The 22,174-nt window shown below is 40.8% G+C and overlaps 1 protein-coding gene across 1 annotated transcript in view; it reads left to right on the top strand.

Annotated features, from left to right (window-relative positions):
* Positions 1 to 22,174, top strand: part of CALCR (calcitonin receptor) — a 105,429-nt gene that overhangs the window by 44,321 nt on the left and 38,934 nt on the right. Inside the window, exons 5-7 of the mRNA XM_044425266.1 lie at positions 9,251 to 9,363; positions 12,947 to 13,038; positions 15,463 to 15,589. Coding sequence (XP_044281201.1) covers positions 9,251 to 9,363; positions 12,947 to 13,038; positions 15,463 to 15,589 — 332 coding nt within the window. The remainder of the gene's footprint in view (positions 1 to 9,250; positions 9,364 to 12,946; positions 13,039 to 15,462; positions 15,590 to 22,174) is intronic.

Genomic DNA, 22,174 nt, shown 5'->3' with positions numbered 1-22,174 from the left:
GGGTATAGAATGTGCAGCCCTGAAGGTGTTTTGGGACTGCTTTCAATCATTCCTAGCCTGCATAGCCAACAACATCTGGAAAGCCACATGCTTCCCACCTCTGCTTTAAATTTATTGATAGGTGAGATTCTGCATACAAGTTCCCTGCCACACACACTCAAGGTCTGACATGTTTAAGTATTTATGGATGACTTTGAATTTCATCTACAGTAATCAATATCCACTCCTCCCTCCCTCACACACACACACACACCTCTGTTTCCTCTGCTCCTCAGTATTTTTATCCAGTTAGCACTGTCCATGTACCTTTCAGTCCTACTCATTAACTTTTGTTTCAGTCAGACAGGCTTCTCTGCTGTTCAATTTATCAATGTTCACAGGCCCACATCACAGCTGCTGGGCAAGTTAGCATGTTGCTAGAGATGGACTTCACAGGTGACCGATCTGCACTGGGAGATTTAATCAAAAGTGGGGCAAATCTGGGGATCCTGTGGTGACTGCAGACTGGCACCTGCTAATAGAAGTGGTTGCCTGTAAGAGGTGGCAGAAAGAGCCAGTTTCACGCTACTGAAGAAATGTGTTAGGTACTGATGTGCAGATAATTGTCTTCGGCTCCAATTTGTTACTGTTAAATAAAAAAGGCATACATGCTCTTTGTTGGATGTTTCTATGGTTTCCTCCTTTTCATAACTAGACATATTATTATCAGAGCTACCTTCACTTCAGGCATGGCTTGCAGAGGCAGTGTAATATATTAATGAAATCTAGGGGCACTTTTTACACTGAATATTGACACAGGTCTTGTATTTTGCCATGGTACTTTCTTGACCTGATGCCAGAGGAATGATGGTGTTGTGTGATGAATGATTGCCTTTCTGGATTGATGTGATGAATTCAACCATACCTACTTATCAGGGCATATTTGATACATCTGTCAATTTTGCTGCCTGCCTGCAATCCTTCCTTCCTTCCTTCCTTCCTTCCTTCCTTCCTTCCTTCCTTCATTTATTTATTTATTTGGGGAATCTATACATGGCACAGAATGGGTTCTGAGTCAGCACTGGTTTGGATAGCCAAGGGCTCCTTTCATTCAGCTGGAAGCCACCTCTCTGGCTTTCTTTCTTTTTCTTTTTCTTTCCTAGCACTGAGTAGCTTTACTCTGTCAAGAACATGCAGCCTTAAGCAGAATGAAATCTGTCTTTATTTGCCCCTTTTTTAAGTACTGTTGTTGTCTGACATATGGTGACCCTACGAAGGAAAGCCCTCTAGAATGTCCTGCCTTTGACAGCTCTGAGCAGTAGCAAAAATGTGCATTTATTGGTGTGTCCCCTAGAAAGCATGAAAAGTAGTCACAATATGCACCCTAGAATATTTGTCTGGGAACCTCAGCAGGGTTCTTAAATACAAAAGCTAAACAAACAGTCATCAGGACTTTCTGAAATATCCTGCAATCTGTGCAGATATTCATGTTTATGGAAACTTTTGTCTTCAACACTTAAAATATTGCTGGCATATGGATTAAAAGATGGTCTTTTGGTTGGCAGATTGCAAACACCAGTTTCTTGTTTTGAGATACTTAAAAGTCAGAATTCTTCTACACAGAATTATCTGGCATATGGAGATACAGCTGATTTCCTGACCTTAGTATAGGCAGTCAGCACAAGTGGATGCTTATATCACTGTGAGAGGATAAGAGATTTTCTGGTATTTCTTCCGGTTTAAAGGGTTGTTTCCAACTGTGCCCATCCATCTACCAGGAGACATAGTAAGCTGTCTTACATTGACTCAGACCACTGATCCATCTTCCCAATACGGAGTGGCATGGGCTATCCAGAGCTTCAGATTCCGGAGATCAAGGTTGGGTCCTTCTGCATGCAGAGAAGGAAGAATGGCCCTCCCTGAACTGTATCTGCTCACACAACATTGGATGAAGCCCAAGGGGACTCTGACTCTCTCTCTCTCTCTCTCTCTCTCTCTCTCTCTCTCTCTCTCTCTCTCTCCATCTCTGTCTCTCTTTTTCTGGTGGAATGAAGCACCAGTGGCATCTTTTCCACACCTTTTCCTCACTTCATCTGTAGTTCCAAGATTCAGCACATTTTGGCATGCAGGAGATGCTAGGTTCAATTCCCTAGTTTGATTAGTGGTTTGCTCATCTGTTTTTTTGTAAGGGATTCCTGTCTCAAACACCCCTGTCTGAAACCTTGGTGAATGGCTGGCAGTTAGAATAGACTACAGATGTGTGAAGTGTTTCTGTTCATTTCTGATCAAGATTTAGCCAGTTTGCCTCTTCTGAATGGACACTGCCTGGGATGCAATCTGTGGTTAAGGTCTGCATTTTTCTGAACTTGTAGTATGATTTGCAAACAAACCAACAAAATGTACTTGACAGTGTGCATACCCCTGCAAAATGCATGCAAATATGCTTTAATCCATAAAAGAATAATGTATATATTTCAAAGATGTGCACAACATTTTAAAAATATGTGCATGAAAAGAAGGAAAAGAACAATGTTCACAATTTGATACAGACTTGAGTCAGGAAGTGTTCTGAGGTGGAAATTGGTGAACTGCAGCAAGTTCCAGGGTTGATAATTTACCCACCAGCAACACTGGAGTAGATCATATGGGGCTAGAGGGAGAGATGGTCTGACTCAGTATGACTCAGCTTCTTATGTCTGGAGCCGAGGGTCACACTAGATGGCCCAGGAGACCCTTCTGACTCACTTTGTTTATTTGTTCCATTTAATGTCTATTCATTGCCACACAGATTGGCAATTGCCTTTAAAATATTGTTTGTTTTCTTAATAACAAGATTTCTCATGAGTTCTTGGTTCTTCTGTCTCAGATTTCATTCTATTTCATTTATAACTTTTCTATACCATCCAATAGCTGAAGCTCACTGGGCAGTTTACAAAGTTTAAACCCTTTAAAATATGTTATACAAAACATGCACATGCAAACATAAAACACAGAAAGAAAGATGCATGTATCCAAAACACAAACAAACAAGAAGAGGAAAATGGATAATTTTCCGACATCATTTTTAATTCTTATTTTAGTATTAACAGTGGGTGGTGAACCTACTTTGGCAATAGCAGGTAAAGTTCAGCACAATGCATAGCTCCTTTGAAGTCCAAACTAAAACCAAGAGTGGATATGCTGCCCCACGGACATTGGAACTAGCAACCTTCCTGGGTATTTACAGTGAGGATTTATATGAAAGTCAGTGAGATGTGGGGAGAGCCAGGGTGTCAGACCAGGGACCCAGAAGATCCAGGTTTTAATGTCTGCTTGGCCATGAAGTTCACTGGGTGTCCTGGGCTCTGTCACTCACTCTCAGCCAAACCTACCCCACAGAGTTGTGGTTGTAAGGATAACTTGAAATGGAGGAGGCTTGTAAGCTGCCTTGTGTTCCTTACAAGAGGGGGAAAGGCGTGATCTAAATGCAAAGTAAACACCAACATAATATGATTATTACTAGTACTGTGGGCTTCTCCATGTATTACAGGCATTGTGTGCAGCAGTACATGTATTGATGCAGTCATTTCTTCCCATTTAGAAGCCTCCATCTCTGGCATTAAGCAATTGAAAATAAAATGGAATGGAACAAATGTGAATCCCCTTACATTTGGATGAGGGAAACCCAAACCCAAATGTGTTTGAACTTTTTCAGAGTGAGCCCGCTGGAGGAAGTGTTGATGCAAATATGAGTAATAAGTAGATAACATGTCCTAGTAGTTGAAGTTTCACTTCCAAATTCCAGCTGAAGTGAAGCGTTCCTACTATCCCTTCTCAAGATGCTACAGCTTAGAAAAGTTTCCAAGGGGAGGAAGCTGTATAACTTTAGAAACTACTGTACTGCTATAGTCTGCATGACTATACCTTTTAAATACTCTATTGATTGTATGGGTTATCCAATCCAAACATCATCATCATCCATGTTAACAGTACACCAATCTGCCAATCTATTGTTGGACATAGAGCTCCAAGCTTTTCATCCAGTTTGGGGTTGTACTGTTGAACTTTGGTAGGCTGCTTGTCTTAACGTAATCAAGAGAGAATTCACACCAACAAAACTACTCTGCAAAAAATTGTTGGCAATCTGCATGGCTACCCACAGCCACAAGAAAGAAGATGGAGTTAAATGCAGAGGTGGGCTTGGCCAGTATAAACAAAGCTGTGAGGTGAATAGCTTAGTCTTGGCTCAGCTCTACTTTTAAATCATCATCTGTACTCTGTGTGCCCAGAACGTGGTGCTCACAGCATAGCAAAGGTGAACCAAGGGTATGAACTTAGCCATTTAGCTCTGTGGATGGTTGTGTCCCCTTCAATTTTCACCATAGGAATTAAAATGGAGAACAGTCATAGCAACCGTTGCCTCCTATCAGCTTAGACTGGGGGTGGGACAAGCAGCTTGCCCTACTGTTAAAACAGAAGCAGCAGCTGGAGTAATCCAGGGACGTGTGACTGAGGAGAATGGCTCAGCGAGGTAGATATTACTCCAGGCCTTACATTGTCTAGTCCTGGCTTAAAGCCATTCTGATTCAGACCTCTGAGCTTATTTCCCATCAATGAAACATCAATCACAATTGAAGCAGATGATTTAACCTGCCCTTTCTTCCATTCTGTACAGCGTATTGGGACAAATCTTCAATATTGAGGTAAAGTTCCAAAAATCTCTCTTATTGCTCCTTATTATAGCCCTGCAGAGCAGAGGGTTGTCATGAAAATGTCCTTTGATTGATTATGCTTGCTCATTGCCAATGAGTCAGGCTTGTTGAATAGGGTCTGGGGAAAAGAGGCATACCATTTAGACTTCATAATTATTAGGCCAAAGATTTTCTCTCCTCATTCCCCTCCCCAGTCCTTCCCAAGTCACAGTGATTGTCTAAGCAGCTGAAGCAATATTCTCTTCATTCATTGGCGGAGAGAATTAAGTGTTAATATAACAATCCCTTGGATATCAATAGGAGGACGTTAGGTAAACATTTGGTACATAGTGTTCTACTGCGTAGCCACCTTTAATCTTGGTGTAAGACTTCAGTTGCTTTCCAGCTTCAGATAATATCTGGCAACAGATGCAGTGGAGAAGATAGTAGGAAAGCAATCTAAGATGATGTGTAAGATAAATTGATGGGTAGCTTAGAGAATATGTTCTTTTCTTGTATACTGCCTGGACACGTATTCACATTTGAACATTGGATCCCCAGAGCTGCTGTGCTCAGATATAGTTATTCCAAAAGTCTTTTCCTTTGGACTGCCTAGAGTCTGCTTTTTCCAAGTGTTTCTATAGAGAACATGTTCCTGGTCATAAGAAATGAACACGTTCCCTCAGTTCATGATTTGTCTTTATTTATGTATTTATTTAAAATGATTTTATGCACTTTAAGGATAACACTTCGTCTCTGTGTTCTCATGTTACTTTAATGATGATGGCGTATACAGCCTGGAAGCTGTGATGGCAAATTAAAGCTGCAGTCCTGTGCCCCACATTCTTGCTGCATGCAAGCCGCCAAACTCAGACATCCTATAGTGCTAGGAATGGTGGTAACAGCCATCCCCTCTTCCAGAATACTCTATTCCTTTCACCCACCCCAAGTGAACTCTATATTCTGTGGCCATTGAGGGTGCTCAGTGACTGAAAGCTAGAACTGACAGGCACAAAACTACATCCCCTGCCTTACTTTTTTATTTACTATAATTTTAAACTGCCCAGTCACAGAGGTTCTCTGGGCAATGTACAATACAGTCAAAACAAAGTACAAACAAAAAGAATATAAAGAGCATAGAATAAAACCAAGCTAAAACCAGCAGCAAAGAGTCAAACCATCCCAGGACATAAAACCAATTAAAACCACCAGGAGAAAAAATTAAAGCACCAAAGATAGTTCTTAAAATGTCTGAGCAATGAAAAAGGACTTCACCTGGAACCAAAAAGCATAACATAGGCACCAGGTAAGCCTTTCTGAGGAAGGCATTCAGAAAACGAGGTGCCACCACAGAAAAGGCATTGCCTCTTATCACTCGCCTTTTCTCATTGGTTGTGGGCACCAGGGGGTTAGGGTGGTTTTAATGTCTTGGTAAGTAGATATGACAGGAGAAATCTCCACCTTGGAAAAGGGCAGGTGGGAGGTGGGGAACAAAGGAGACCAAGTCCACTGGGAAAAGGAGTTGAAAGTCCTTTCTCTTTTGGTGCCAATGCTAAGAGCATTGCTCCCAGGAAGTAGGAGAGCTTGACACAAAACCAGAGAAAACTGCACCAATGTCTTTTCCTCTGGTCCGGGTGGTAGAATGACAGGTAGCAAGGAAATGCACCATGGAGACTGCAGTTCTTCAAATAATCAAGGAGTCAGTTTAGCACAGGGCTGAGCTAGCTGGATAGTATTTTACATTTATTTGTCATTTGTCACGGAATTGCTTCTTTAAACTGCTTATTGCTTTGTGCTCTGAAACTGAACATTTTTTTCTGTTCTCTGAATTTTCTCCTGAATCCCTAACAAGCCTTTTGTCCTGTTATCAGTAAAACTCAGACTGAGTGCTTTGGGGGTAAAAGGAAAGACGCTCACAAGGGGGTGTGCCATGTCATTGGTCATACTAACCCTGATTTAACAACTAGGTTTCACTCAGCATGCTGAGCAAACCCTGTAACCTAAGCTGTCTTCTCTAGCAGACACAAGACAACTGCAAACAAGCTCATGCAAGGGACCCCAGTGTGGTTCTTGACCAGTCCTTCTCAAGGAACTGCAAGTGTCTGGAGACAGAAGAGGCTGGGTTGTTCTACTCTTGGTTGTAGAAGCCAGTACCAGTTTGCTCTTTCCATGGCCAGCTTGCCCACCAGTGCCAGGTCACCACATGTGTGCCCTCTGAGATCCAACTGCATGCCTGCTTCCCAAAGAGACCAGCTAACCAGTCTTCTGTGCTCATGTTCAGTCCAAACAAGAGAAAGGCCTTAAAATCATGTAATATTCTCAGACTATTTTAATCAGTTTTACAAGAGAATGATTTTGCAATTGCTGTGCATATATTCGCAGCATTGTATTTGGTAATACAAATGTCATTTTCTTATTATGATTTCTAAGGAAACCAAATTCCAACCTTTTTCAAAGCAGAATCTACCCGCCTTCAAACTGTACATAATGCTTGTTACTATGGTTGTTAAGCTACTGGTTTTGAAACTTATCCCAGAGTCCTTTATGCAAAAACAACTCTTAATTACTTCATTAGATTTTGGCTGCAAGTATTGTGACAATATCTCCCTCTTGTACTTCCTCACCCACCCTCTGTCACAGAAATATAAGCTTTGAGCTACGATTATAATCAACAGTATAACTGGTTGTTTAAAATAATCCTAGAAAAATTGTACACGTATATAGGAATTTTGATGGACATTAACTAAAGCCCACCCTTCATGAGCTGCAGGAACAATTGCCCTGATTAGGCTTTGTGAGGCCCGGTGGGAGCAGACCAGAGCATTGCACTCACGGACTCTTCTGGGTCATGTCAGGACCTTGGATAGCACACTGGAGTAGTGCTGGCTCACGTAATCTCCATAAGAAGCTGTTGAACCAGCCAAAGACTCTTTCTTCTTTGGGGATTTAATACTGGATCAGGGCCAATAGGCCGCATGACTACCACCTACTGGAAAAACAGGAAAATCCCTGCAACTACTTCTTACAGCAGGGGAGGGCAATTCATGGCCCTCCAAATATTTTGGACTAAAATTCCCATCAGCCCTTGTGAGCATAGCTTACGCTGAGGGAACATGGGAGTTGTAGGCCAAAATACTTGGCAGGCCACAAGTTGCCCACTCCTGCTCTTACCCCTTCAGTATGTGTGGGTCTCTTGCATGACAAACAGTAGCTATTCCAATTCCTTTTTATATAAACAGACAACACTGCATGAATCTTGTTCTGCTTTGCATCTGGGTCAGGGGAGTTGAGCAACCAGCATTCTTGCCCAAAGGTATATTGCTCACCATAGGGAAGTTTGGTTTGGTTAAGAAGGAAATAACAGACACTTGTAGAACCTATTTCTGTCAGACAGCAACTTGCTTCAGCTGCATGTTTTGTACATATGCACAGGTTTCTCAGGCACATTGCATTAGAACAGGAGTGGGCAACTTGTGGCCTGCCAAATATTTTGGCCTACAACTCCCATGTTCCCTCAGCGTAAGCTGTGCTCACAAGGGCTGATGGGAATTTTAGTCCAAAATATTTGGAGGGCCATGAATTGCCCTCCCCTGTCTTACAGGCTAGTATAGAACTCATAATTTTAACAGTCACCATACCATATTCAGGACTACAATCAGCAAAGGACTTCAGGCCACTGAGGTCTTTCAGTGGCTCCACCCTTGCTCAATTCTGACTATGAGTTTTAGCATCTGCTTCAGCCAACTCATGTCACCACGTGGCAGAGGACAGGAGATGTTATCCTCTGAGCTGGGTGATATGGGAGCTGTATCCTCAGGCTAGGAAGACTCTATCTGAAGTAGGTGACCTGTTATCTGTTTGAAATCCCCCAGGGTAGTGTCGATCCTGCAAACTAGAGAATATAACATAACACAGTGTAGAATCAAGCTAATGCAATTGCAAGGGTGGAGCTAGCCTAACCCCAAGGGGCCTAATTTGGACCTGGACAGTGAATAGCCTGAGACAGAATGCCTTTGGAAATGGTTCTGTGTGATGATACAGAAGTGTTTTCAGAGACATTTTGTTCCAAGAATGCTGTGTGCACATCCACACCACTCCTCAGAATGATACAAGCCTTGGGCAGCTCATATTTTAAGTTAAAATATCCTTAAAATTCAGTCACTTAGCCCTTGGGAGGTTTCTAGATATCCCACACACTGTCACAGGGGATGAATGGCCCCACAAAAGCGATAGGCGATAGTTGGCCCAGCTTTAAATGAATGGGGAGAAAAAAAACTAGCTGTTGTGATGCATTATCCTAGAATGGCCAATCCAATTCCTCTTAATATCTTGCTTATGTCTACTTTATCACAGAGGCTTTGGGAAAGCATAATAGAAAATGGAGCTGATTCAAATATATCAGGTTATAGGAAGTTATCAGAATATATTCTCAATAGTGATTAGTGAAGTAAAGTTCATTGTTTCATCTTCTGTAGCATTGATCTGATAAATGAGATTTAAATGTCACCTAACATTAATTAGATGTGCAGAAACTAATGAGATTTATTATATGTACTTAGACTTCTAAAGTGTATTACTCATGTTGCATTCTTAATTCATAGAAACAGCAACAAAATATTGTGATAAGACAGGAACCTGGTTCCGGCATCCTGAAAGCAACCGGACTTGGTCCAATTACACACGGTGCAATTCTTTCACAAATGAAAAACGTAAGGTACGTTATTTAAAGTTTTATACAGCATTGATTCCTACAGCATTTTTATTCTACACATTTTCTATGAATTACACAAGATGTGCCACAAAGGGCTATTTGCTCCCTTTCCTTTGTTTTCCACCCCATTCAGTTATATTTCAGGTGATCCTAAATCCAGCTCACAAGTTCTACACACAAAGGGTACAATCCAGTCAGCCATGGCCCTCCAAATCTGCAGGATTACACACATCCCATGGAGGACAGGATGGGTACAGAGGCAAAGCTTCCCTCTGAGCACGTCTCTGTAATGCACTAGACAGCCGATTTCAGCTATCCAGCTGAGGTTCTTCTATGGAGCATGCGGGGAGGAGGCTGAGGTACCTCGTCTCTTGGAGGCCACTCTCCGCCCCTCAGTGCTCCCAGGGACACTCCCCAAACTCCATCTCCAAGGCTATTCATGCAACCTTGGAAATGTAGCCGGTACATTCTTTGCATGCTGGCTGCACAGGGGGTGAGGGGGCATTCTGAGGCTGCAAGGTCTGAGCCTCTTCTGATCTTGTAACTGGGTCTCTGAAAAAATCCTGTTTAGCAGCTGGATATTTGCTCTGCCTATGCATATTGTTAAATGAACCTATGTACTATTAATTATGTGTGCCAAAGGGAAATCTCTCTGCATTTCACGTGTGTGTGTGGGTAGGTGTGTGGAATGTGAAGAAGGGGAGAGTTTTATGTATAATGTACTGATAATCACACATCATGCCCTAGGCAAGGAATGTCATACACACAGCTTCCATTTGTTCAACATTCAAAAGTCTTATTTGTTACACTATTTTAGAGTCTATTGCTCAACTCTGTGGCATGAATTGCATGCATGATTTATCCCTGTCATATAAGATGATAAATCTGCATGCATGGATCAGATTCCAGTTACGCATCCTCTTTGCTGAATTGGCACCGATGTTGAACATATTCCCGCAAATTAAAACACACACAGACGTGAATGTAACAATGTACATGCATGTCTGGCATGCCAGGTTTATGGGTGCAGATGTATTATTTATTTCAGCCACTGAGTAGAGAGCCATACAACACTTTACATAAAACATTGTGTTCAAAGACATTCACAAAAACAAACACATCATTCATATGCAAGATTAACTCAACTATAGTTCCTCTAACACACATCCAAAATTTGAAAATGTACTAGACATGCAAGTAGCTCAGTTAATCATTATTTCCAGAGCAAGTAATAGCAACATGGTCACACTAAGTAATTTGCTAAACCATTAATGTTAAGTGTCCTAAGAATGAGGTATCTCATCCACATCAAACTCACAGCAAAAAAAGGGAGAACAGTGGGATGAAAAAAAGCACAAGTCACTTCAAGCAACCCAACCATCAAGCAGCAAAAAAGAGGTCCTCATCTCACTAAGGTCCCACAACCGGAGCCAAGCAAAGGTACATGCATCCCCATGGCAACTTATCTCATGGCTTTAACTAGATACAACAGAATACCAGGAGAGGTAAAATGAAAAAGACAAACTGTCAAGCTGTTCTAGCAACAGCACAAACACCTTTCAAGTTCAGCAAAGTACCAGCAGCTCCCTTATGAAGTCTCCCAAGGCTCAGCTTGAGCCAAACAGGAGGAAATAGCCATACCTGGATGGCAAGAACACAGTATCTCCTTTCTGCAGGTGGCTGCTTCCACCTGCCTTACCATCTGTCTCAGCTGCAGCCAGAAGGAATAGCAAGGAGACAGTCAGTAGACAGTCCATGACAGGAACCCTCTGAGCCAGCACCCTGGTGGATTTTGGGATCACCTGTGCCAAATGTGGAATTCTCAGATAGAGTCTGACTTGGAATTGCAAGGGGGAATAACAAGAGTGTAATTTCTCCCTTTTCATTACTGCTGGCAGAGGCATCAAGAAAATCTTCTCCTTTTTCTATGTTTCATGAAGGGTCCCTGTCCCACCTCTCAAAAGATTTTTTCCCAAAGGCTTACCAGTGAGGTAGCAAAATATTGACTTGGTCCTAGCAGGGACAAAAGTTAGAGCACTGGAGTCCTTCAGGTGTCTTTCAAGACTGAAGATCAGTTGCAGGACTGACAAAGCATAGCTCACTTTTCTAGCTGAGGCAGCCATGAGTATTACTCCTGAATGGAAGATTGGGCCTGATCCTGCCCATTATTGACTTATAAATATATTATGACATAAGCTTTCATGGACACAGCACATGAAGGCTTATGCTAGAATGCAAGTGTTAGTCTTTAAGCTGCTACAAGACTCTATTACTCCAACAAACTAACATGGCTACCCCCTTTGACATTGCTCCCTTGATCTCAGTCGTTCTTGACATTCTTTGCATTTTAAATCTCTGCCCTTGCCTAATATTTCCTGGAGACTGTGCCTTCATTTTTAAATAATAGTCCTATTTTATTTTATTATTTTATTTTGTGCTCTGAACATATCAGCTATTGCTGGTTGATTTAACTTCCTCTTTTTGTGTATGGCATTTAGATTGAGCAATGGTCCCCTCATTATATAGTAATCTGGGGAAGTCTAATATAAGTTGGCCTTTAATATTTTCAGGAAATCCATGACCCTTTGCAACAAGGAGTAATGATATTCTCAAAGGCTTTCAGTAAGCATCTATGCAGGTTTCATTTTTTCCAGATGGTAGATCAGGAAGGGAGGCTGGGATACCTATTAAGCATGTCATTCATGGGGGAAAATCTGACCATAATTTATCCTTAATGTAGAGAAAAATAAAACAGAAATAATGTGCAACAGACCATGGCTGTCAGTTTGGACTGATTCCAGCCATCTGAAAGTGATTACTATTCATCAGAGGGAAAAATACATGTACAGCAAGATGCTTCTAGTTGAAAATGAATTCCTATCTTCTTCCTTTCATTTCTTCTCTGATTTTTAATTATTCTGTTTCACCAAAAGTGGTGGATTTTTTTTCTCCCAACGCCCACATCGTTATATGAAGATTGACTGCAAAGACATAAAGTAATTGGAATATGCAAGATGTGACTTCAAGAGATCTGAGTTTGCCTCACTTTATTTAGAACCAAGCAAGATAGAAGCATCACCCACTTATTTGAAGCCAGGTTTCCCCAGTACATATGAAGTACCGGAAGGCTCTGGCTCAGGGTATGAGAGGGCCCTGGCAAAGTACTGGGAGAGTTAATACACAGTGGTCTCAAGGCTGGCACCAGCGCGTCACACCTGTGTACAGCAACCAGTTTCCCTGAGGCCCATGGGACAACCTATGGCTGACAGCTGCCTTGGGCAGCCATCTAGAAATTAGAAAATAATTTCTGGATGGCCAGGACTGGCAGACACCACGTTAATTCTCCACAGAGCCCCAGTTCAATACTATTCAAGGAATTTTGAGGAATTCAAATGATGGCTCCCAAGCCCATATCACTCTGCTGCTCCCTAGTAAAGCGCTTTCAGACCTCCTTACTTTGGACCATGGTCTTCAGGACTCAGCTGGCTAATTTTAAGTTTAGGCCTCGTTACTGTTTATGTCTTCACCTCAAAAGAACTTTTAAACAACAATGTTATTCCTTCATTTAATCTTTTTGATATTTCAGATGGTATACATACTTTACTACATGACTATCGTAGGACATGCTATGTCTATAACTTCCCTGTTGATTTCCTTGGGAATTTTCTTCTATTTCAAGTAAGTATTTTCTGTAAGCTTCAACTTACTGTTCTGACCTGACAAGAGATATTCACAGCCACCCATTCTTCTCTTGTCTGTGCAAGTCATTCATTGGCCAGCAGTGGCTTGCCACTAATCTTATCTAGGTGCCATTTTGTTCCAGTTTACTGTTAAGTGCAGCACCCCGCTTCCTTGGAGTAACTATTCAAGAAAGCATTCTAATGAAGTTTTTTGCATAACCAACAATGGCACCCTCTTTTATCTACCAAAGTCAAATAAATGATATTATGTATATTCTGTTAACATACGTAAAATGAACATGGGTCCAACAGGGATCATTTCATTATCTGTTAAAGTCTCTTAAATATATTCTTGTTCTTACACTGAACATCAAAACAAAATCAGTAATGCCATAATACAGAAATTCAAATGCTCTATAAATATGTAAAATGCCAGGCAGACATGATTTCAGACAGATCTTTGTTTGGCTTCCAAGGTGAATCTAGAAGCAAAGACACTGAAGTTGTTCGGAGCACAGATCTAAAGCAAGGTTGAATTCTCAGCAATCAAACCAAAATGCTGCAAACTATTGATCTATCTTTTTGCCATTGTGAATCCACCCTGCTTATCTGTGGAAAACAGAGGTGAACATGTGTTTAGGAGTAACTAATCTAAGACAAATGATCTTGTGACTATTCACCCAATGTCACACCATTGATCATATAAAGCAATAGGCATCTTTAATCAATCAATCAGTCAATCAATCCCCAGGAGCTACTGTTCTGAGATTCAACAGATGACTACTAAAGAACCCCTCTTCCAAATAGGTTGCCTGCTCAAGGCCACTTTATAGGAATTGGTCAATCTTGAACCATCTACTGTACTCACTATCAGTAATTTAAACATGGGAAATGTTTTGGTGATGTGAAAGTGGAATTCTTTGTGTGTATGGAGGAGCAGAGAGAACTGGCCAACATAGAAGCAAGTGATTTTGGCTTTTCTCTGAGACTTTCAGGAGGAAGGCATACAACCAAAAAATCCAAACTTTTTTTTTTATTTTAAAGGAATTTAAATTTTTCCATTTTCCCCTTTTCTTTGCTTGAGGACTCTTTGAAATGTTTTACTTTTATGATGACCAATTACAATTTTTAACATTATCACAAGGGTAAAATATATCATTACTTCAACAGTTTTAATGATGAAAGATACCAAATTTCAAAGTCTCTTACCAATTAGTAATTAGTTGAAGAACTGCAAGCAGAGGGCAGGGATAAATGGACAGTTTTAGTCACAGAAAGAACAAAGCTCTGTGGTCTCTCAAAGACTGCTGCTATCCCTTTTATTAAGCAACTCACTGCCATGTTTGTGCGCAACGCTGCAGTATTTAGACTGTGAAAATCAAACCACTCCAGGGGGAACTCTGTATTGCGTGAGTGGCAACTGCACAGCAACTGGGCTTTAAAATAAAAAATAAAATAGCAAATGGGGTTCAATAGAAGTAGGCAAATTCCTATTGAGTTGGATCCAGATATAGTAACATTTAAAGTATGACTAATGTACATTCCGTTGATCTCAGTGAGTCTAAGTATGACTAAATCTGCATCCGACCTAATGCACTCATACTGGGCTCCCACACTGGCAGAATAGAAATAAATAAATGACAGTGGATATTTTTAGTATTCTAACTATTGAAGCTTCATTCATACATCCAATAACATTATTAGTATCAGTATCAGTTGGTATAGTAATTTAATAGTCCAATCATCTGCACTTAGGTTAAGGAAAGCAGACTTTGGGGTATGGAAATCTGGACTATATTTACCACAGTTAAACGGGAAATTTAGCTAGAAAAAATCCTTACAACTTCCAGAATGCTCCAGCCAACCATGCTGGTTGGGGCATGCTGGGAACTGTAGGTCTTTTTTTTTCTGTGAAAGCCTACATTGGACTTATTCTTGTGAGATCCAAGAAGGAATTGAAACCCTGCAGAATATGAATCCAAACCTCTCTAACATTCAGGGAAATTTGAGTACTAGATTCCTCAGTTAGCTGATTACCCATTCCTTCAGCATTATGTCATTCCCATATAAATTCCCATAAGACTATTTCCTTATAGGATAGGAAAAACATGCTGTTCATCATTTATATATGTACAAATATTTCACTAACTTCCATGGTAATTTTCGACCTATGCAATCTGAACATAAAAGTCTTACAGGGAATGCAAACTGAGAGGTCCTTCAAGTGGTCTGGAAAGCATGTAGGTTTAAACAGGTGTAAAGAGGGGAAAGGTTTGCTCCCATGGTTTTAATGCCAGCCATGTGTTTTCCAACTCCCTCTTGCCAGATTGCATTCTTCAAAAAGCATTTCCAGCATGTGCTTGTTACACAGTGACATCAGACTCAAACCTCTAATTTACAATTTGTGGTGCATATTTTTCAGGAGCCTCAGCTGTCAAAGGATAACGTTGCACAAGAATTTGTTTTTTTCATATGTACTTAACTCTGTGTTTACACTTGCCCACCTCATTGCAGTAGTGTCTGATCAAGACCTGGTAAAAAAAGATCCAGTAAGTATTGTGCTATTTCTTTTCTTTCTTCAATGGATAATGTTTTGTGGATGGAATAATTTGAACTGGAAAACTCAAAGCTAGGAAGACAATCATATTACTGCCACAAAACTTTCCTGCAAATATATTCAGGTTTTGCAAAGAACATGGATTTGCACCTGACAAAGTAGCCCCTTTATCATGCCACTTCTCACATGACGCATGCCATGTGCTGCACCTGTAAGTAACAAAACTTGAAATACCAGCTTAATAAATATTTTTTTTCTGTGACATAACCTGTTCGCATCTGCTGCACAAACCAGGCTGGGAATAGCTTAATGTTATGTATGAACCAACCAACCAAGGTTGTTTGGTGGTTTACAAATCTTGATTTGTTTAAATGTAAAAACATAATCTTGGTTTTGGAATAACACAAGGTAATAGTAGTAGCAGTTGTTTATCCTCACATTTCTTTTTCCTGCAAGGAACCCAAGATGCGTTTCCCTTGCTGATTTGTTTACCCAGTCACATACAGTGATGAAGATTGAAACTAAACCTGGGAATAGTTCTTAATAGACTAAGACATGCATGTGGAATCATACCAGTATAGAAGTAAGCAAGGTTTATTCAGACAGACAGTGAAGGAAAGGTCCAGCAAAGTCAAACAACTCTCTGCATGAAATAAAGTTCACAGAGCTCATTTATGAATTTAGTTTATACATGCTCAATACGTATGAGCTGATAACAGACAAAGCTACATTCTGAGTACAACAGGCTCAAACTGGTTTACAGCAAGGGACCTCTGCCGAATTACCACATTCCAAGCTCAGGCAGTTCTATCTGAGTTTTATTTCTCTTATCTCAGTTATTTATTTGTTTATTTATTAAAACTTTTATATGCCGTCCCTTATGCATGGCATCCCAGGATGGCTGCTTCTCCTGACCTGGTTGTTTCTGACCTGTAAGCACCTGCCATTTATATTCCTTAGAACAAGAAGTTGTATATTTCAGGAAAAAACAGCTTGCTTCATCAAAAGGAAGTAAGAGTAAATGAGCTCCATGCACCGGTATATTGTTCATCATATTGTTTATAAGTCAAGATTCCTGGCTTACTGTTATGTGTGAAATCTGTGAATATTCTCTTATTTATTGTACTGAATATTGGATTTCACCTTCCCTAATTATGTTTTACTATTTGGCTGGTTTGTAGATACAGTTGTGCTGTAGGTGTTTTAATACTGTTGAGGCCAAAAGGTTTCTTTGCTGGTGTTTGTTGTTTTTATGAATTTTTGAAGTTTATTAATGTATTGGATTTTTATTACATGGAATTTTACTGCTTCAGTCTGCCTTGGGCGGATTCTTGCCTTGAAAGGTGGCCTAAAATATTTTAAATGAAATAAAATAAAATGTAAACTTTAGACTTCTCAGTAGACACGCACAGTTAGGTGATAATACATTTGTATACAGTTCTTGTACAAGTTAAAAAGTGTAAACTGCCTTGAGAGACACCGAGGTCTGTAAAGCAGAATATAAATATTGTAAATACATAAATGAGGTTGTGTCAGGCTCTGGGCAGTAAATATCACTATAGGAAGGCAGTCATTTCTGGGTGCAGAAAAAATTTTTAGTAGCAAGAACGTTGAATGGAGAAATGCCATATTATACAGTCCCACCTGAATTCTGCCTTTTCAGATGTAGAGCAGTGAACTGCTTTCCTGATTGCTCCCTAATTTTAGAAACTTTCTGTCTGTTGAAAGACAGAATGTTGCATTTGGCTTTTGACTTACTACAGTCCTCGGATCCTTTCCACAAATACTATAGCTCAGGGTTCCTCAAACTTTTTCACCAGGGTGCCAGTTGAAAGGTGCCGGTGCGGGGCGTGAGCCGGAAAGGTGATGCCGGCGGGAGCCGGCGTGGAAGCAGGGCTGGGGCGTGCGGGCAAGCACAGCTAGGGGAGGCAAGGCGGGGCGGGCATGCACAGTGACACAGCGGCTTGCTCACTTGGAGATCGTTTTCTCCGAGCGAGTCCAACATGATCTCCTCATGAGCAAGCCTCTGCCTCCCCATGCAGGGGGTGAGGCGGGCAGCAGCAGACGCGCATGGTGCACATCCACGCACGCGGCGTGCTTAAAACCTCTGAGGTGGGCCGGATAAATGGCCATGGTGGGCCGGATCTGGCCCCTGGGCCATAGTTTTTTGTTTGTTTTTTTTAATAAGTTTTATTCAAAATAACCCTAATACAAAGAAAAACTAAAAACAACATCAGTCATCAGAAACATTGGACCTGCTGGGTCAGCCCCCACATTTTTTTCTATTTATGATAACTTAAAAACATATTTGAATCTATACAAAGTCCTGTTTCTCTAGCCAATAATAAAAAGAGTCCCAAGTTTGATAGAAATCAGTATCTTCTTACTCCTTCGAGTAAGAACTGTTACTGAACTGTTGTTTGTTTCAATGTTTTTTAAATTCTATTATGCTCTATCTTTACTTTCTTCCTTCTTGGACGTAACTAAAAACAAACATCCTCAGTGTAGCTTTTTGTATACCTAAAGGGTAACAAAGGCCACTTCAAAAATCTAAAAAAATCTAAGTCTTCAGTTCTGTCATTGTGCTAATCTGTCATCTGACGTCAGACATGGTCTGACTATCCCAAGCAATGTCGAGATTATTGTGAGCCACCCCAAGGCTTCGGCAAATGGGGTGGCATAGAAGCTTCCTAAATAAATAAATAAAATAAATATAATAGATCACAGTATAGGGATATGCAGATTTGCCCAAAGTGCAATTAAAAAGAAAAAACGATATTGACAGCATTCTTTAATATCATCAGACCAAGTTGTGGAACAAATTAGTTATCTCTAACTTAAATAACATGGTTTTCAATTGGATTTATTCCAAGGTTCAGTAGAAAAATTGATTCTATCCAAAATTCATTGGGTCAATGAATGAAATAGAGATATTTCAGAGAATTTATCAGAAGTTCTTCATTCCACTGCTTGAATTCTTAGCAACTTTGCTCTATCTGGCAAAGCAACTAGTGGTTGAGAACATAACTAACAGGACTAAAAACAGAGAGAAGCACTGGGGAGTTTCTGCTTCATTCTATGGCATTGGGGTTTTTTGGTGGGGGGGCATTCCTGCAAGATTCCATCTTATCCTCTGTGCTTTTTAGCTGCACTATGAGGTGGCTGTCTGGGGTCAACAGAGATTTTAGAGTGAAGTGTTATCAGTGTGCTTAAAACACTCAGCTCTGTTTCTCTCTGTCATGCGACTCACATTATGTGGGTGTTGAGCCAGTGTCTGGATGAGTGCAGCAGCTGGACTGGGCACAGAAGAGGGGCACTGCTTGCTCTGTAAGTGGGGCTGAGAACCTAGCAAATGCCCTGCAGATGCTGCATGGACTCACCAGGAACACGGACTCAGCCCTCTGCAAAGACAACTGGAATCTGGGACACTCAGCCCAGGGAATCCAATGGATTGCCACCCCCAAACAAATTCCTTGCACATCCCTAGCTTTAAAAGGCTTTGTTATATTAAAAAAGTTGTTGTCCTGGGGAGAGGAAGAGCCACAACAATAGCTTTGTTGTGGGGAGGTGCGTCCTGATCCAGCTTGGTCAGTTGAGCCCTGGACAGCCCCAGTGGCTCTGTTGCTTGCTGACAGTGGCTGTTTGGCCTTTTCCTGGCAAAATGCAATGGCTAGACTTTTAATTTGATACATCCAGATGGACTCATCCTGCACCAATTCTGAAGGTGTTTGGGTGTATGACTATTTGCTTTTGAACCAAATTCATGGTTCTGCTGCTAACCTTTGAAGCCCCAAAGAGTTTCAGACCAAAGGTCTTCAGGAAAGGCTCTTTCACACATACTCCTGTTAGGGGGAGTGCATTATGCTGTTGCTTTGCTGTTGCAACTGGTAGACAAGGCCAAGTCAACGGTAAGCATGATGAGGAACCTGGGAAGGTCCATACTCCAGTGTGAGCCCACGGACAAGAACTCCCGCAGTTGCTCATCCTCTTTGTCATTAACACCTGCATGTTATCCTACCCCTCACTCTGGCCCAGGCAACTGAGGTGTTGAGGTGAACGAACTGTTGGTGCCACGGCCAACTTGCTCACCATCTCTGCCCCTGCCAAGCAAGCAAGTGGTACCAATGATGCGACCAACACGGAAGCCAGTGGCAAAGACCTTGAGAAAATAGACTCACTGAAGACACCGCTCAGGGTGTCTTGCCCAAAGGCCTCTCAAAACCCGGAGCTGCCACAGACCATAAAAATGCCACTCCTACTTTTCAGTGCCAGTTCAAAGCTTTTCATTTGCACAGGCATTTAAATTTAGGAATAGAGAAGCAGATTTGCTGCGGTTCAGTGATCATTGTGATGATGTTACTTATTATCTAGTTTTGTGTGACTAATTATATCACTATTTGTTTCAGTTTGTATAGCTAATTGGACATGCCTTTATACACTGTCCTAGTATAATGATGCATAGTTTAAAATATTTTAATTAAATAGATTAATACATAAATAACCAGGGAATGAGTCATGTGAAATGTGGAGCAGCTAGCTTTGCCTAGTAGTTGAAGCAATGCAATACAGAACATTCTGTAAGTTTGTACATGCTACCTTTTTTGTTTCTGTTTGTTTTTGTCTGCAAAAGAGACTTTTTAATGCAAGCTGTTTTGCAGGCTCAAGCATGGAACAAGCTCAACTCACTCAGAATCACATTCATGTAGGACTAAATCTTCTAGACTCACCATGATATAAATAAATAAAATAAAATAAAAAAATAGAAAAAGTTCATATTGCAAATCTTTTTTAAAATTATTTTTAGTTTATTTTCTCAAGGTACAATAAAAAAGGAAGTATATAGGAAAGAAAGGTGCCTAGGGTCCATATTGCAAATAGGGCCATCTAAAAAATAATGTGACTGGCTAAAATACCACAGTCAGAGTGTTACTGATCCACGCACCTCCTTATTGATGGCACATAGGGGCATCTTCTTTGTTGCACATTGCCACAGGGGAATATTTAAATGAATAAATTAAAATATGTAAAACATTTTCAGTTTTGCTGTGCATAAGCAATGTGGTTTTCATCTCTTCAGCTTTGGATTTGGGAGTAGAAAGGTGTTTCATGGCTGTGACCAGCAGAGCTTTCCCTTAAGGCAGGCAGCTGGTACATGTCTGGAGTATGTGTGACAGATCAGCAAGGATTTCCAGGAAACAGCAATGCTTTCCTCCCTTTCTGAACCAGGGGGCTAAATTAAGCAGCAGTAAGAGATCTGTACTTACAGATACAGGCTATCCCATGGCAGCCTTGCCCAGCTGGCATCCTTTGTCATTATTTTCCATTGTAGGCAGTGTGAGAAAACTAACTCCAGAAGGGCTTCTTCCTTCTGTGGGGGGAAAAACTACCCCAACATTCCCTTCTTGCAGAAGCACCACTGCCAGTAGGATATCTACATCCACAGATGATTCTGCAGGTGCCACTGGTGTACCCCTGGTGGTATAAGTGGCATTCTACCAGTGTTTCCCTTTCCTCTGGTGAAGCAGCTTTTTCAATTTCTCCAGTGACTTCTCAGTAGGGATGTATGAGAAAGTGATTTTTGTTCATGAACACACTCAGGCGCCATCTACAAAGTCCATGCATTCTCAAGTTTCTAATGTAATTCATGGAGTGCCCAAAATGCATTCAACAGCATGCATACATATGAAAAAAAGGAAAAAGATATGCTGGAATTAATAGGAGAGTAATGCACATATTTCAAAGATCTGCACAAATAATGCATAAGTTTGGGAAAATATGCATTAAAATGTGCACTGATTTTCAGGTGAAAAGAAAAGTCAAAACACATACACTGATATGGACTTGGGTTGAAACAAGATTGGAGATGGAATTAAGAGATTTCCATCAAGCTTGCGTTTTGCTGATTTGCACATCCATATTCATCGGATAGCCTGTGACCAGCTTCAAGAACTGTGCCTTTATTTTTATTTCCACATACTTTCTGCTTGCACTTGCTTGTTCATGAAACCAATTTGTTTGCTAGCTTATATTTCCATGCCACTTTTTCAAAGTTCCCAAGTAAGAAAAGGGATCCATTCATGCAGCTCTCAGCAATGCTATTTTCAGTCTCTGTGCTACTTCAGATAAACTAAGCTAATCCTTATCACTCTCCCACTGCTTATACCAGTTATTTTGCCATGTTCACATATGCATTAAAGTGAATCCAGCTGAGAATTCAAGTTCGTCTACAGGAGAGGAGGAAATCCTGTAAGGCTTCCCGCTAACTTTAGTCCCCTCTGTTACGATGCTCTGGCTGTGTGCAGTCTCTGTTTCTGCATCGTCTCTACAAAGATGGTGGCATGAACTAACAGCTCTCATCGCTATTAAATGTTGGGAAGCTTTTCAACATGTTTGACTCACTCTGCCATCACATGCTTGTTTGCAATTTCAGTATTATCAGTGAGTAGGCTAAACATTTCCCTACCTGCATTCTGATGTTCCTTTTAAATATGTCTTCTTTTCTTTAGGCAGAATAATACACTGTTTGAACCTTACTAAATATAATGTGTCCTCCAGAAGCAGAAGCATTACTATGGCA

Source organism: Varanus komodoensis, unplaced genomic scaffold (assembly GCF_004798865.1).
Source record: "Varanus komodoensis strain SLA01 unplaced genomic scaffold, ASM479886v1 scaffold15, whole genome shotgun sequence".
Classification (NCBI taxonomy): Eukaryota; Metazoa; Chordata; class Lepidosauria; order Squamata; family Varanidae; genus Varanus; species Varanus komodoensis.
This window is presented reverse-complemented; position numbering and strand designations above follow the sequence as displayed.